Source organism: Phyllostomus hastatus, unplaced genomic scaffold (assembly GCF_019186645.2).
Source record: "Phyllostomus hastatus isolate PE091 unplaced genomic scaffold, TTU_PhHast_1.1 phas_contig_551, whole genome shotgun sequence".
Classification (NCBI taxonomy): domain Eukaryota; kingdom Metazoa; phylum Chordata; class Mammalia; order Chiroptera; family Phyllostomidae; genus Phyllostomus; species Phyllostomus hastatus.
In genome coordinates, this window is record NW_025333909.1 from 2,884,335 (window position 1) to 2,900,529 (window position 16,195).

General features: G+C 38.4%; 1 protein-coding gene across 1 annotated transcript in view; it reads right to left on the bottom strand.

Annotated features, from left to right (window-relative positions):
* The window catches only part of AR (androgen receptor), a 197,144-nt gene that overhangs the window by 77,892 nt on the left and 103,057 nt on the right, over positions 1–16,195 (bottom strand). The window contains exon 2 of the mRNA XM_045847398.1: positions 12,854–13,005. Within this exon, the coding sequence (XP_045703354.1) occupies positions 12,854–13,005 (152 nt within the window). The remainder of the gene's footprint in view (positions 1–12,853; positions 13,006–16,195) is intronic.

Here is a 16,195-nt window from a genome sequence, read left to right on the forward strand (position 1 = left end):
TTTATTAACCTTGCAAGTAAGACCCAAAGCTGAGCTGTGATGGGGAGGTACTCCTCATGGCCTCTCTTGGTGATTTTCCTGCTACTATACTACTCACTTGTTCAGAGACAATAATTATCTCTATAAATAAAATTATATATCTGCCAGCCCCTATGTCATGAAAAGTGGTTGGACATGTTGGTAATCAATTTGGTGGTTCTCTTTGCAGTAGACTATTTGGGAGCAGAGATAAAATTCACTTTGAGTAGCCCTGAGAGGTACTTCAAAGAAGTAGTTATTCTGGTGTGCCTTATATATTAACAAGCTGTGTACATAGAAAACATGTAAATCATTGAGTAATTTGCAAGTGATGCTGTTTCTCCTATAAACAATTCTGTGCAAAGTCTTCCAGGGTGTTTAGAGGCAACTATTTATTTAATAATAGCCATGACTCTCTTGAATGATTGTAAGGAGATCCCATAGGAACTAGAAACAAACAATACTATGCCACTTTGCAATTTATATACAGTTTTCATAAGCATCAATTTATTTGGCCTTTTTAACCACCATATTACCTCCATTTTAAAGATGAAGAAACTGAAGCTTGGAGAGGTCAAATAAATTTCCTAAGGCCTAATCTACCACATACTAACTGCTTTAAACATCTCTGAAGCTAATCAGATGAAGGCTTATATGTAGTATTCATTGTCTGTGAATATTCCCTGGTGAGCATCAGCAATCTCTGGAGTTATACTTCCTAGACAAGTGAATATGAATGTGTCCTTGAGGCAAAACACCAATCACATTCTGCTCCAAAGAGCAGTGAGGTCACTCATTGGTGGTTCTAGCAACATGAATACCAAATGTTCAAAGTCTCACAGAAGAGCTTGCTTTAGAGAATAACCTTCCTCTAATGGAATGTGTGTGTACATTTTTGGCATTTTTCTAGGAACCTATAGGAGCATAATGGGTGGGTTAACAAAGAAGGAGTAAGGGTTATCAAGTGAAGATTGGGCCAAGTTGGTGTGGCTAAAATGGAGCCACCTTATGGGAAGATGTCTAATGCTCAAGGAGACTATTATTTTATCTGGAATTCCAAGGAATAGAATCATACTTTTATTTTCTATACTGGATTTCCAGTTTGTTCTCCCTCGGTATTTACTAATATGCATTTTGTTGAATAAGAACTCATCTCCATTGTGTTCTAGGAACCCAGAGATTGTATCTGTACTTATACTCAGGGTGAAGAGGGGAAAAACAGTGAGTGGGTGGTAGTAGTAGGAACCAAAGTAAGAGAAATTGAGTCCCAAGGGGATAAGAAACCATGGGACAAAACTGTAAAATGATGCCTAACTTATCCTAAACTTCTGACTTGAAAGGCTTATTTGTTTTTCCATATAGAATTTATAGTTTTGCAATAGATCGTGCAGCTTCCACCTAAACAAGAATATCTAAGTACCTGGAAGGCACAGCATCCAAACCATATCAGTAAAGTCAACCGATGGGTTAATATTGCCACCTTCCTCCATCCAATTCCTCAAATGAGGCTGCAATTATAAAAAAAAATCTGCCAGATGGGAGGGGGTTTGGGAGGCTAAGTGAAAAAGATGAAGGGATTAAGAAATACAAATGGGTAGTTATGAAACAGTCATGGGGATGTAAAGTATAGCATAGAGAATATAGTCAATAATATTGTAACAACTATGTACTGTGCCAGGTGGGTAACTGAAGTATTGGGGTGGTCACTTTGTAAGTTATATACATGTCTAGTCACTATGCTGTACACCTGAAACTACTGTAATATTGAATGTTCACTGTAATTAAAATATAACAAAATAATTTTAAAATGAAAAAATCTACCTATCAAACAGGGCAGTGGCAGCTGTCTATCCTGAATCAGTAGTGGTAATCTTGTGTGATGCTGTGTATGAACTTATTTTTATGTGCTGAGTCTGCCACGCTGCCCTGACTTCTTTCCCTACCCGTTTTCTGATATCCCAACCCCTCATGGTTTTCTGATGTCCATAGAGCCTGATTTGGACCTGGATGTCACCTCAGGGTCTGAACACTTCAATTCTATCTAAAGTCAACTTTTGATTGCCCAGAACTCATTCAGCTGTCTGACTATAAAATGATCCCACTGCTTCTGTTATACCCACAAACCCAATGCAATTCCAATTCCTGTTAAGTAGGTGAAACCTGTTCATCTCTCTCCACAACATTTCCCCTACTTCCCTCTGAATTTGATCCTTGGCTCCTCAGAGCTTGCTACTTTGATGCTCTACCTAAACCTTCTTATTCCAGATAAGTACCTTATATTCAGAACCTGTCTTGAATCCTGTACCCTTTCAAAATTTAAGAGATTTGTGTTCTATTCCTCCAGAGTTCTGCCAAAAGACATACTAACAATGTAATTTCCAATAGTATTTCTTTGTTTTATTATTAAATTTATTGGGGTGATATTGGTTAATAGGATCATACAGGTTTCATGTGTACATTCCTATGATACTAGACCTGTATCTTGCAGCCTGTGCCCACCACCTAAAGTCAAACCATCTTCTGTCTCTATATACTAGGTCCCCTCCACCCCCATCCCCACCTCCTTCCTTCTGGCAACCACCACTTTGTTGTCTGTGTCCATGAGTTTCAGTTTTATATCCCACATATGAGTTAAATCATATGGTTCTTAGCTTTTTCTGACTTATTTAACTTACCACACCATTCTCAAGCTCTTTCCATGTTGTTGTGAATGGCAGTATTATCTTTTATGGCTGAGTAATATTCATGGTATATATGTAACACACCTTTATCCAATTGTCTATTGATGGACATGTTGGTTTTCTCCATGTCTTAGCTACCATGAATAATGCTGCAGTTAACATAAGGGTTTGTGTATCTTTGTGAATAACTGTTTTTTAGTTTGGGGGGTAGATATCCAGGAGAGGGATTACTGGCTCTTATGTTAACTCTGTTCTTAAATTTCTGAGGAACCACCAGACTGTTTTCCACAGTGGCTGTACCAGTTTACATTTCCACCAGCAGTGTTGACTGAATATGTTCCAAGAGGAAAAATCTTCCAAAACATTTCCACATATGATGGGAGTTTCAGACACTGTGACAGATCATGCATGGCAAGATACTTTCAAGCATAGGGGCCTTTTATGAATTATTAAGTCATAGCATATGATTTTGGATATCTATATAGCCACCTGCCTCCCTCAAATTCCTTGAGTGCAACTACCACTCATAAAGATCTGCCCATCACATGCTCTCACCGCCAAGCCCTGCTTTTGGCCCAGTATTTCCAATGGTAGAAAGGGGTCTTAAGAAAAATTTCTTAAAGAAAAAAGAAAGTAATGTAGATAAATGTAACCTGAGTACACATCAACAACCAAAATATCCAAAAATAGAGACATGAGAAAACAAAAAACTTCAACTTTATAAATCATGCATGCATCAGGGCAAGACCTAAAGAAGATGAAAACATAATTTCAGTCAATTATTGTGTTAAGGTGGTAGGCTTTAAAAAATCCATTAGTACAAAGAATAAATCTCCAGGTAGGTGATGTACTTTCACATGTTTAAGATTTAAGGTTGAAGCCCATCAGGCACAATACAATCCAGAAGAGGTTTTCAATGCATTTAAAGTAAAATGCATTACTAAGAAGCTCAGTCTATCAGAGACAAAAAAAGATGGTAAGTACATACTGAAAGATAAGGCAGGAAGAACCACAAGAGAGGCATCCATGATGTGCAGTAGGAGTATAGGACAAGGTGGGGTGCCTTTCAGTATGGTGAAGGCCTCATGGAGAAAAGGGCCTTTGAGTGAGGCCTTGGAGGAAAGTATGATTAAAGGATATGGATATGTGGAGAAAAAGCATTTGAGGCAGAATGAGAAGCTTGGAAAAAGATGAGGAAGGTGAAAGTGTGGGCATGCAATGGAATAACAATGGTTTAACTATGGTATATTGTGGTGCCGCTTTCTGCTGCATTTTGTAATCTTTGGGTGGGAAAAATACTGATAATACATTTTATGAATAGAATGATAAATGGAAAATAATTAACCAAGCTGAAATGAAATTAGATAACACCTTTTTGAGGACTTTGATTTAAATCAATTAGTTTCTCCATAATTCTTAACAGAATTATTTCTTGATGGGAGTAAAAGATAGAAAATTGTACTTGAACAATAATTAAAATAAAATTATTTTTTAAAAATTATTTCTTTTGGGTTTTGATTTAAACCAAACAATGTCTGCATAATCTTTGTCACAATTTGCAGTTATCTCTCCTATGCAACTTATCACAGCAGTATTTAATTTTTTGTTTCCAAATAGATACCCACCACTAAACTTTCAGATCTGTGAAAGAAGGACTGTGTCTCATTCATCACTGAGTTTCTAGCATCAATCAGAAGGTGTGGAATAAGCTTGCCTCAATGTGTACTTATCTGATGCTTCCTCTGGACTGAGACTGTTTTCTTCATCTCTTTCTCACTAGCACTTAGAACAAAGTGTTTTCATATAATAGCTACTGAATGTTTGCTCAACTTAGATGAATTAGTTACCTTCCTATTCTCTTAGTCTTCTGTGTCTTGGTTTCCTCACTGTAAACTAAGGGAAGTAAAAATATTTACTACTTCATAGGGTTGTTGCAAAGATTAAGTAAGCATTTAGTGACTAACACATAGAAAATATTCAGTAAATATTAGCTGCTGTGATTATCATTATCATTATTGTTTGTTGTTGTTGTTGTTGATGAGGCTTCCAGAGCTGCTGATGGTGGTAAGCCCCTCAAACTGTGCCTTGGTCAGGGTTGTTCTTGGACATGGGGAAGGGCAGCTGTGTCTGTAGATTTCTCTCTCCTGTTGCACTTAGATATTCTGTGCAGTGTTATAAGTATAGTTGATCTTAGAGGGCATGCCCACCAGATTTGCAGTTCCCTGAGGTCAGAGCCAGCTCATACTTATGTCTGAGCCCACACAAGGTCTGACATAGCACATGCTTGTTGAAAAAATGAATGAGTTAAAGCTACTCACCTCCATCCCTTATTCCCTGCCAGTAGACTATGGGAATACAAATGCTTGTAGTCTGAATTTCCCTCTAACTAGGAGACAAGGCTCAGGCAGCTCTGTATTGCCTAACTCTGTGGTGTCCATCATCCCTCTAGATATCTTCTTTTAGGTCTTTGTACTTAGGAATGAGCATATCTGCAAAGCTAAAAAATTGTTATATTTTGAATTATGTCTGAAATATGTCATCTGTCTGAAAATAATTACTATAAAATTATCCATGTAAATAGCAACAGGTAGATTATTTAATTCATACTAGTATTTCTACAGTGAAATCATGGGACCCCTGGAAACATGCTTTAATTTGATATAGGACTGATTTTTCATTTGTGTCAGCAGTGTTTAGTTCAATTTATTTTCAAAAGTCTGCCACTATGCAAGGAAACCTTTAGTTGCCTTATTTCATGTAATCCTTATAACTCTGCCAGGGGGTGGTTGTCACTATTCCCATTTTGTATGTGAGAAAACTAAGGATCAGGGAGGAGATGTCATTTTCCTCAGGTCACACAGTTAATAAATGTTGGAATCAAATCAAGTCCTTTACCACTATATCAATAGGTATTTTGGATAGAGATACTTTTGTAGAGCTCAGTTGGTATGTGAAAAATCATTCCATATCTCTACACCCCTTCCTTTTGTTCCCTACATCTCTGTTCCCCTGGAACCATAAAATGAACCTAAACTTGTTGGCTCCTCCTCATCAAGTTGCAAAAGATACAAAGAAAACACTTTCCAAGTGACAAGAACTACAGAGGACTTTTGGGGGAGTCATGGAGGCTACACAGGTCAGGTACCAGAAGAATCCCTGCAGGAGAGTGGGAAGTAGGAAGCCTTTAGTCATAAGCAACACAAATGTAAGACCAATGCTGCTCATATTCTGAAGCTGAGTAGAGCCAAGGAACCTCAAGGAGTGGATATCCACCAAATGATGGGCCCCTGGAGCCCTTGGCAGTGTGCTAACCCTCCTCTCCACATGGGGTTTTATATAAGACCTGAAGATGATTTGAATGGGAGTCCAAGATAAACATTATGCCACATGTTGGTTTTGGCTGGCTGGTTTTTAAGAGGTTCAAAATTGAGGAGGAGAAGGTGGCGATGAATGGATTGAAAGCCAATCTATGGCAAGTGGAATGAATTTTAGTATATCACCAGAGTTTCATTTCAAGCACAGTAGCATCATAGGCCATACCAAAGCCTGTTTTTGAAAGAAATGGCTCCTCCCCCTCCTAAAAAATCAAACAAAACAAAATCACTACAACAAAACCACATTCCCCCAAGGGGTCCAAAGCACTAAGAATGTAAGAGACAGCACTCTCAGATAAAAGATAATCTGGCTTGGTTTTAAGAAATAGCCATTTGGCTTCAGGAAAAGAAGCCTTAAAATTTATTTACACAGGTGCTGGCTCAGGTTTCTTATTGAATGTGGCCTTGTACTTTAAGACACGCCTCTGGCTGGACAAGAGAAACCAAAGGCTGAAGAACGTGGAGGATAATTTACAACCTTTGTTAGCTTTTCTCTTGGCCTGTGGCTGTGGACCTGTATTTACCAAGGAGGTCAGAAAAATCTTGTTGGGGATGAAGACACACAGAGAGCTCTGACACCTTAAATTGCTAAGCCTGGAATTCAGGCAAGGCAATGAGTCCATGCTTGCTGGGCTGTGGGGGGAATGTTACTAATAGTGCCCTTGGAGGTGAAGAGGACAGAGAAACATATCTGCCTTGCTATATTCTTATACAAATGATATTGGTGCTTCTGATCACTAAGTAACACTGAATAGAACTGGTTGCATGAAAGCTTTACACCAAACCAAGGCCTTCTTTGATCAGAGGAATACTACAGATATCTCCCATCTTTTTTTCTGCTTCCTTAGGAGACACAATAAGTGTTATGTGTGTCAATGACCAAGATTTCACTCACAGGGAAGGAACCAAAAGTTATTGTGCACCAGGAGCTGTGTTACACATCATTTAGTTTTTACAATAGCCCTGTGAGCTATTACTATCCTCACAGAGGCACAGATAAGTGACTTGCTCAAGGTCACATATATATTAAGTCTTGGGGTTAAGGATTGAATTCAAGTCTTCCTATTCTTGAAGGCTGATGCATATAAAATGAACCACTGGCCATCTGGAGTATGTAAAATTTTAAAGATTTATTGTTAAAGATTTATATTATTATAGATTTATTGCTCAAATCTTTGAGATCATTTAGTCCAACTATTTTATTATTCAGGTGGAAACTTTGAGGTGCAAATAGGGAACAAGGCTACCTAAGGCCACATGGTAAATCAATGGTAGAACCAGAGCCCAATTTGGTGTTTTTGCACTGCATCTAGTTCTACTAACTAGAGAGCAGGCTGCTTCCAAAAATCCCAGAGAATAGAGTTAGGACAGTAATGTACAATTCAGCATGGAGGGCAGATGGGCACAAAAAGCTGATTGATGGCAGGTCAAGGGACCTGCTACATCGGATGAGGTTCCCTTTAACCACTCAGACGTGGTTAAAGTGTAGTGATAGAACACTACACACAGTGTTTTATCACAGTTTCCAAAGCCTCCTTACCATATGAAGTATATGTGGCATCCATCAAAGTTCATTTGTATATATTTCATTGTTTCCCACATGCTTACAGTACTGAAGTCTAGAAAATGTGCAAATTTTCAACTTTCTCTGGGTATTGCAAGGAGGAGTGATCTAGTAGATCATCATAAAAAAGGATTCTTTTCTAGCATTCCTACGTGTGTTTATTTTCCACTTGTTAAAAAAAAAGCATAGGACATAGAGGCCACCAGACAAGGCATTCTGGGAAAGCAAGACATGCACAGTTTGTCTGGCTGACTCAGAAGAATGTTTAAAATTAGATAATTTATAAAGTTACTAAATACCAGGAGACAAGAGAGAATGAATTTTACCATGCAGGTTTGCAAGCACAGGAGCAACCACCTAAAACACAAGTCGTCCACAAGCTAAATCCATTGTGCTATCTGTTTTTGTGTGGCTCAATAGCTGTGAATAATGTCTAGATTTTAAATGGCTAAACAACTCAACAAATAGTATTTAATAGCATGTGAAAATTAAATGAAATTCAAATTTCAGGGCCCATAAAGTTTTATTGGAATACAACCACACCTATTAGTTTACATATTGTGTAGGGCTGCTTTCACACTTTCACAGAGGCAGTATTGAGTAGTGGAGTCAGAGAATATATGGCCTTCAAAGCCATTAATATACAGAGGAGGGCAAAAGTATGTTTACAGTTATGAGTATGCAAAACACAGTTTATTTTGTATTATTCTTTATTAATTATTATATTATTTATTTGTATTACAATTGTAAACCTACTTTTGCTCACCTCCTGTATTTATTGCCAGGCCTCTTACAGAAAAAGTTTGTAAACCCCTGATCTAAAATCTGGCTAACCCATTTAAGAAAACCAGAAACAGATAAAAGATAAGAGGAACTTTGTGCAAAGGTCTCTTGGACTTGTGCATTCAAGATCAGTCAACTCCTTGGCCAAAGATACCTGATCAAGGTCCTGTTGAAGCTGCAAGTAGATTTTCCTAGCATAGTTAACTTGCCTCTGGGAAATGTTACCCAAAAAGTCAGGGAGTGTAGAGGACATTGATACGCATAAAAATTCTGTGTAAGATTCCAAACAAGAAGTAACATTCAATTCCACATGAGTTGAGGTGGGAAAGAGTGGATTTAAAGGACAGAAAGAGTTCAATAAGGGTTCACTTACATTTCTTCCCTCACAAAAACGTGGGACAAGAGAGAGAGAATCAAAGCCATACTTACATAAAATTTGCCAAGGATACTAAATTGGGACATATTGTAAACATCAGTGACGATGGTGTAATTCTTTGAGTTCAGAATGTAAACTACAGTTTCAATTTATGATGTGTACCAAACAGTGCTCCATGTGTACAAAACAAATGGATGTACAATCTCCAATGTTTTACTAGAAAATGTCTGAAAAATAGTAAATCCTTGTGCACATAGTGCACACGATGAATTAATTAAGTCTCTTTGAAACATGATGAGGTAGAGATGGGGATTCATACCCTGATTTTCCAGATGAGAAAATGGAAAATAATGGAAGTTACCCAGCCTTGGTCATAATGCAGGGGAAAGAGAGAATCTCAGAGTCATGAGTTTTAACCCAGTTTATCTACACTGCACTCTCTCAGCTGACTCTATCCCTATATGAAGATTGATTTTTAAGAGAATGGGAGCTAGCCATATGGGATTTGCCATATACTAGGATTTGCCATATACTAGGAAAGCAAAACCAAAAGTACAAATCCACATGTGTTTGCTGAAATAATAATGAGTTTCTAAATTGTAGAATTATCATCAAAATTTTAAGCTGGAAGAACATTTTAAAAACGTCTAGTTTAACTTCTTTATTTTACATATAGGGAAAACTGAGGTCCTAAAGGGGGAGATTTGATATCCAAGGTCACAAAACTAAAGCCTCTCTGAGCCTCCACCTCTGGAGGAAGTATCAAAGTTGTGTATAGACACAACTTTCCTTAGCCTTCATGATATTTTAGATAGCATCCAATATATTTTCCCTTTTCACCTCCCTGCTCATCCCACCCACTCTAGCAGCTAGGTCATTCTTCTCATGACTATTTCTAACCTACAAACCATCCCCGGAATTGCCTGTGTATGCACACACATAAATACTTTCACTAAGTTTCCATCAACCAGATTTTAGTGATTTTACCCCCATGGCTTAGTAGCATTATCTTTTACCTCAAAATGTTCAGATCCTTCCCTGACTAGCCTCACTCTCACCCAATACTCACAGTATTACTGACCATGAGAAAATGTGGCATTCTCTCTTCTTTTGTCTCAACAGGAAAACCTGGCTATATTACAATCACCTTTGTGCTAAGCTTGCACCAATGACAGCATTAAAGCCTCATGCTTTATGAACTATCAAAGCTAGAAATGGATTTCTGTCTGACATGCCAGGCTTTTAAGTCTTGTACCTGTGCCCAGTACAGAGATTTCTGAAACTATGAATAAAGTCGTAACCAACACTAAGAATACTCAGTCTGAGTTAACAGACACTGACAAACAAGTGAGGAAGAGAAAGATTTGTGTTGCACAAATCTCTGTCCCTGCAACACAGGTGGAATTCCAAGTTTGAACAAGGCAGATTCAGAATCATCTTCAGAAAAGCCATCTGGATGATAAAGATGCATTGTAAAAACAGAGGAAAAAAACAAATCAATAAATGTTCTCTGAGGGCAATAAGACAGCCCCCCTGCCTTCAAATGGAGATAATGATGGCAGTAAACTCCAGCCACCAAGTTTTACAGATGAATGGCAAATAAAAACACCAATAATTTTTCTTTGTTTTGTGTATTTTGTTTGTGTGTGTTTTAAAACCACCTTATCATGTCCCTCAAAGGGCTCAGAAATGGAACATGGAGTCCACATCCTGAAGGAACCAAGGGGCTTCATAGTTTTGCAAAGAATCCATTGGTTATTTTTCATATTTCAAGGAGTCAAGAAAATTTGGCCCCATGAACTCACAAGTGCTCATTTTCTCAAAGAGAGTATAACCAAGTTCTCTAACTTAAGTGATTCTAGGTCTAGAGCACTTGAGACATTACTGGATTTCTAAGTGTTCTGTAAGTTGAATGGTTACCCATCTCCCTCTTCCCTTCGTTATTGTCAAATAGCACAAGATTCACATCAGAGTTCTTGCCAGACTGCCCTTCCAGCTGCCCTTCTGCTTGCCTCCTTCCTGTAGACTTAACTTCTCCAGAAAGCTCCCATGTGGAATACGTTATGACAGGAAAATCTTTTTCACAACATGGTTGATTATTTCCCATTTTCCAAAAAATGGAAATATGACCTACATTTATAAAACCCAGAGGCAGCATCAAGTACAATCTAACCTGTCTATTGAATGTGCTTGTTTGCTTGCTTACTTGAACTCTTTTGCTATCTGATATGACTGTGATTGCTGTAGTGCATGGGCTTAGTAACACACAAGCTGTAGGTAGGTGTTCTGCTTCATTCTTTGCACTCTAGGAAGGGTCTACTAGATGATAGGGCATGGGGAAGAGGGAGGTACTGACTAGGGAAGGAGGAGGATCTGAAGTCTTTGGAGTTGCTCCTCATTTCCTTTCCTGACAGCCATCTTTCTGTAAGTACTCTTTTTTTAAAAAAAGATTTTATTTATTTATTTTTAGAGAGGGAAGGGAGGGAGATAGAGAGAAAGAGAGAGAAACATCAATGTGCGGTTGCTGGGGGTTCTGGCCTGCAACCCAGGGATGTACCCTGGCTGGGAATCTCTGTAAGTACTCTTAAGAAAGGAAGGCAATGCTCTCTGTGTCTCTTTCCAAACTTCATAGGCCTAGGCACTAAGGCCCCAGACCTTATACAATACTAGTCCAGGAAAAGCAGTAGCAATAGGCCACTCAGGGGTCTGCATGCAGCATGTTTTCAGTAACAATAAATGCTGTCTCCTTGTTGCTTTGGGGACTATAAAAAATAACAGCTGTCCATTTTATATGGAACCCTTCCACCTGGCCAAAATGATGGAAATTCAACCATCATTCCAACTGGCTATCAGTGGGGAGACCAGTTAATGGACACCCACTTTCTACTTTTTCTCTGTATGCCAAGAACTCCCTGGTACTTCTGGTGGGTGTCATGACATTCCTAACGAAAGTGTGGCTTTATGTAGCAGCCACTTTTAAAACTGTCCACAGGTTTTGCAGCCCTTACATAATGAAAGACTGTCTCTTTGGGTTCTTACATTGGAATTCAACATTTTTAGCTAAGTGAGAGGAAAGAAAAAGGCCTGAGAAGGAAGTATGTCCTTTGTATAAAGTGGGGGAAGGAGTAGATACTAGTGTTTAGAAACTGGGTCTGCTCCCTGAGTAGATCATTGCTGTTCACAAGCTGCTTGTTTATCAATGTGTCTTTGAGAAAGAAGTCGTTGGTACAGGATGGGGGGCAGCATTGAGGTGTACAAAAGGCTTAGGCCCAAGCTGACTTAAAAGGAAGGAGGCAATAGCATGTACAGAAGGTCTGCAGATGGGAGTTCCTGCTATAGAATGTAGGCTGAGCACCTCTATGGGCTAACCAGACATGAGTTTTTCTAATACAAATAAGACTAAGAAGCCAGGGATTCAGTACACATAGACAAATATAATTTGCAACTTAGCTTGGGGCTCTGTACCAAGGCACACGTTCCCAAGGGTAGGTTTCTGGAGAGAAGAATAAGTGTTTAATCACTCTGGGTCCTTTTCTACCTGGGAGCTATTTATGCAAAGGAACCTCAAGGAGGCAGCAGCAGGAAAGAATAGGTGCACAGATTGATGATCTGCTTAAGGTGAAGGAGGCTGAATACTTCCTTTTTGGGGCTGAAGCCAGGGAGACTTTGCTGAGAAACTGTCTTGTATGCACCACAAAGTACAGGCTAGAGACTCAGTTGGGGTACCTATACTTCTAAATTCTCTAATAAGGACAAACAGGATGGAGATTAAACCTTTTCAAATCTTTACTTTTTCTTTCATTCCTAAGACTGACCAAAGTCCAATTACCAGCTGGGATTACCTTCATTGCCTACATTGCCTATACTACCAAAGCTGCAGAAGCCAGGGGACTAGCAAATATGAAAACTTGCTTCTTTAGGCTCTTAGATTCTTTGAGGGGCCCTGCCAGTGACCTTGTCCTTTACATGATAAAATCTTTGGCCCTGGAAAATTGATGCTTCTCTCCAGAAGATAAAGGAGAAAAGGAAATAGAAGTGAGTGTGCAAGACTCTTTACCTTCAGCAGCTCTTTTAAAAAAGACTTTGCAGCTTCCACAAGTGAGAGCTCCATAATGACAGCCAGAAGCTTCATCCCCACAGATCAGGCAGGTCTTCTGGGGTGGAAAGTAATAGTCAATGGGCAGAACATGGTCCCTGGAAGTATCCAAACTGGAAAGACACAAGAAAAATAATGCAATACACATCAGTAGTTGGCAGAAATAGGAGGGTAGAAGTCTGAGGTCTTGAGGAGTAAACTATACTTAGTTAGTGTATGTTATTGTTATTCATTGCTTAATAGAGCCAGTGTGGAGCTGAATTTTCCTAGGAATTCTCCTAGGGATAATATTTGCAAGGTTTTCTGTTATGTGGACAGAGTCTTTAGAGATCCTGCAGAGGAATTAGATAAGTTCTCTGGGACCAACCAATCTTAGTGAGGGAAGGATGAAGGCAGAAACCTGAAGTTAAGGTATCTAACTTATTATGATGGTCAGACAACAATTTCAGAAAAAATAAATGGTATGAACCCAGTCTTATGATGTTACCTTGTCAAAGGGAGACCTTTGGCCAAACCAGATTAAACATCAAAACAGTTTGATATATTTTGCTCGAGTCTCTGAGTCTCACTCTTTTCTGCAAATAAGAATAGCGTCACCCATACTACTGAGCTACTGTTGTGAGCAATGACATAAATTAGGTCAGAGAATAAAAAGCCCTTGAAATGAATACACAAGTGAGGGATCATAATTAGTATTATCATACCAGTATCTGTTTTTTCCATTTTCTCACTTTTCTTAGGTGTTCCTCTAGATCACGTGGATATGCCCCCAACCCAATTTTACAACATAAAATAACAGAATACCTACCTATGCCTGAAGCTTTTGTTGAGAAATGAGGCACAGTGATTCCCCAAATTTTTTAAGCTATCATCTCAACACTTGGCCATTACATTACTCATAGATTCCTTGGGCTAGGATGAAGCTTCAGAGGTCTAAGTGTCTATCTGTCTGTTTATCTCTAAGAAGATCCATGTCTGAATCTTTCTAGGTGGATGTGAAAAAGAATTGATGGAATGGGTAATTCTTAGTCTCATGTAGTAATTAATTCAAATTTAAACATAGCTCTTACTACCACAAGGTCATTTATTCTTTTCAGTGTCTTGTATCTATGCATTAAATGAAACTTAACTGACCTCTTGGGTTATTCTGCCTCAGGTAAACAAAAATTGTCCATATTTTCATCTACAGGAATGCAGCTACTATTTTTTATGAGTACTTCTTCCTTACTAAGGAAGGAAAATAAACCCTAATAGCAGCCTGTTTGGTGTGTGGGGTGATTTCAACACTGCAAACAACTCTGTGAGACATTTTTTTTCTCCTTGTATCAGATGAAGAAAGTCAGACTCAAGAGAGGAGAAGCCCAGGACTATTTGACATCAAGGCCAGGACTAGCTGTCTCCAAATCCAACACAGATTCAATTACTCTATTGTCTTTTTACTACTCACCTTCACTTTCAACCCATGGTTCTTTGGTAATTATGTTTAGCACAGTCATCAGAATAAAAAAAAGCATGAAAGGATTTTCTCCCTTCAATCTACCAATGATCAGCACTGTCAGGGCAAGAGAAAAGAAAGCTTTCACTCAGGCTATACTTGACAAGCATTTTTATCTCTAAGACACAAATATTAGCCTTTTTTCAAGTACAACAAAAAAACACTAAAAAAAGTTCTGAGCATATACAAATCCAGCAGCTGGCTATGGTGGCATGTCTTTTTTTTCCCATAAGCCTTCCCTTTCCTATCTTAACTGGAGAACCAGCAGGAGTCTGTCCTCCAAATCAAGATTAACAAGGTGACAAATTCCACAGGGAACAGGTTTCACTTCCCATATACTAATGAGCCAAATACTAAAGATATCATTCCTTTGACTAAAAATGTAATTTCCTTGGGTAAAAATTGTGCCCCAATCCACACTCATGAAACAAGGGAAAAAGCAGAAGTTTTTGTTTGTTTCATTTTCTTTTCTCTTTTTTTTGAAATGTCTTCATCTTCATCCCACTTTTTGACTTCAGTAACTAATACAGACAGTTCAAATAAAATTAGACGAACAAGCATTTAGGCACTCTATGTGCCAGGCCATTTCATATACATAATCTCATTTAATCTTCCCACCTGCCCTCTCAGGTAGTTCTGTATCTTCCCTACATTTTTGGACAAGAAATATACACTCAGAAAAATTAAGTGAACTAGGATTCCATCCTAGGTAAGTTTGACTCCAAAGTGTGGACTAACCATATTATGAAACTGGAGGTTGAAATTAGATTGATTCAATTCAACTCCTAGAACCTAGCCCTAGAGACAAGCAGGTACAGGGCTAGGTGTTGGGGATATAGTGTTGATCAAGATATTATCTTTGCTTCTAAGCAACTTACTCTCCAGTAGAGAAGAAAGAAATGAAGCAAGGAACTATAAAATAATATAATAGATGATACAATAAAGTAGAGTACAGATTGCTACAGATAAAAAAGCACCTCAAAGACAGAAATGTGGTTTTTTAAAAAGATTTTATTTATTTATTTTAGAGAGTGGAAGGGAAGGAGAAAGAGAGAGAGAGAAACATTGATGTGTGGTTGCCTCTTGTGTGCCCCCCACTGGGGGACCTGGTCCACAACCCAGGCGTGTGCCCTGATACGGAATTGAACCAGAAACCCTTTGGTTTGCAGGCCAGCGCTCAGGCCACTGAGCCACACCAGCCAGGGCAGGAATGTGTTTTGAAAGGCATAAAAGTATATATGGGTAAATGAGATAATGATGATGATAGTGACATCATCATCAACTATTAGTATATGGTTGCAGAATAAATATTAGGTAAACAAAATTTAAACCTACATAAATTAAAGGTCTTTTTAAAAAGAATTTTTAGAAAACAGAAATTTTCATCCATACTAAAATTTAAAATACAGTTCAAAATGTTTAAATATATAATCAATAATTAAAGACTGAAGTCATCAACATTTTTTATTTGATATGAGTTTAATAAAATACATCTTGCACAAAATAACTATGAAGAGGAAGAAAGAGGAAGACAAATAATGAAGATGATTTTAGAATATGAACTTTTCCTAACTACAACTCACTTGGACCAGAGTTCTGTGATATCTCCTGACCTCACCAGGTCAATTTCTGCCTACCCCCCTCTTCCTCTCTCTGGCAAAATATTTTAAACAGTATTCTCACTGACCCTGGCATAGTATGGATAAAGGGTACACTGCAGTTCTAACTCATGGGCTGACTTCTGGACACTGGAAATGAAAATTCCAAGTTCAGTCCCCCTCCCAGTTTTATATTCTAGAAAAGCTCAT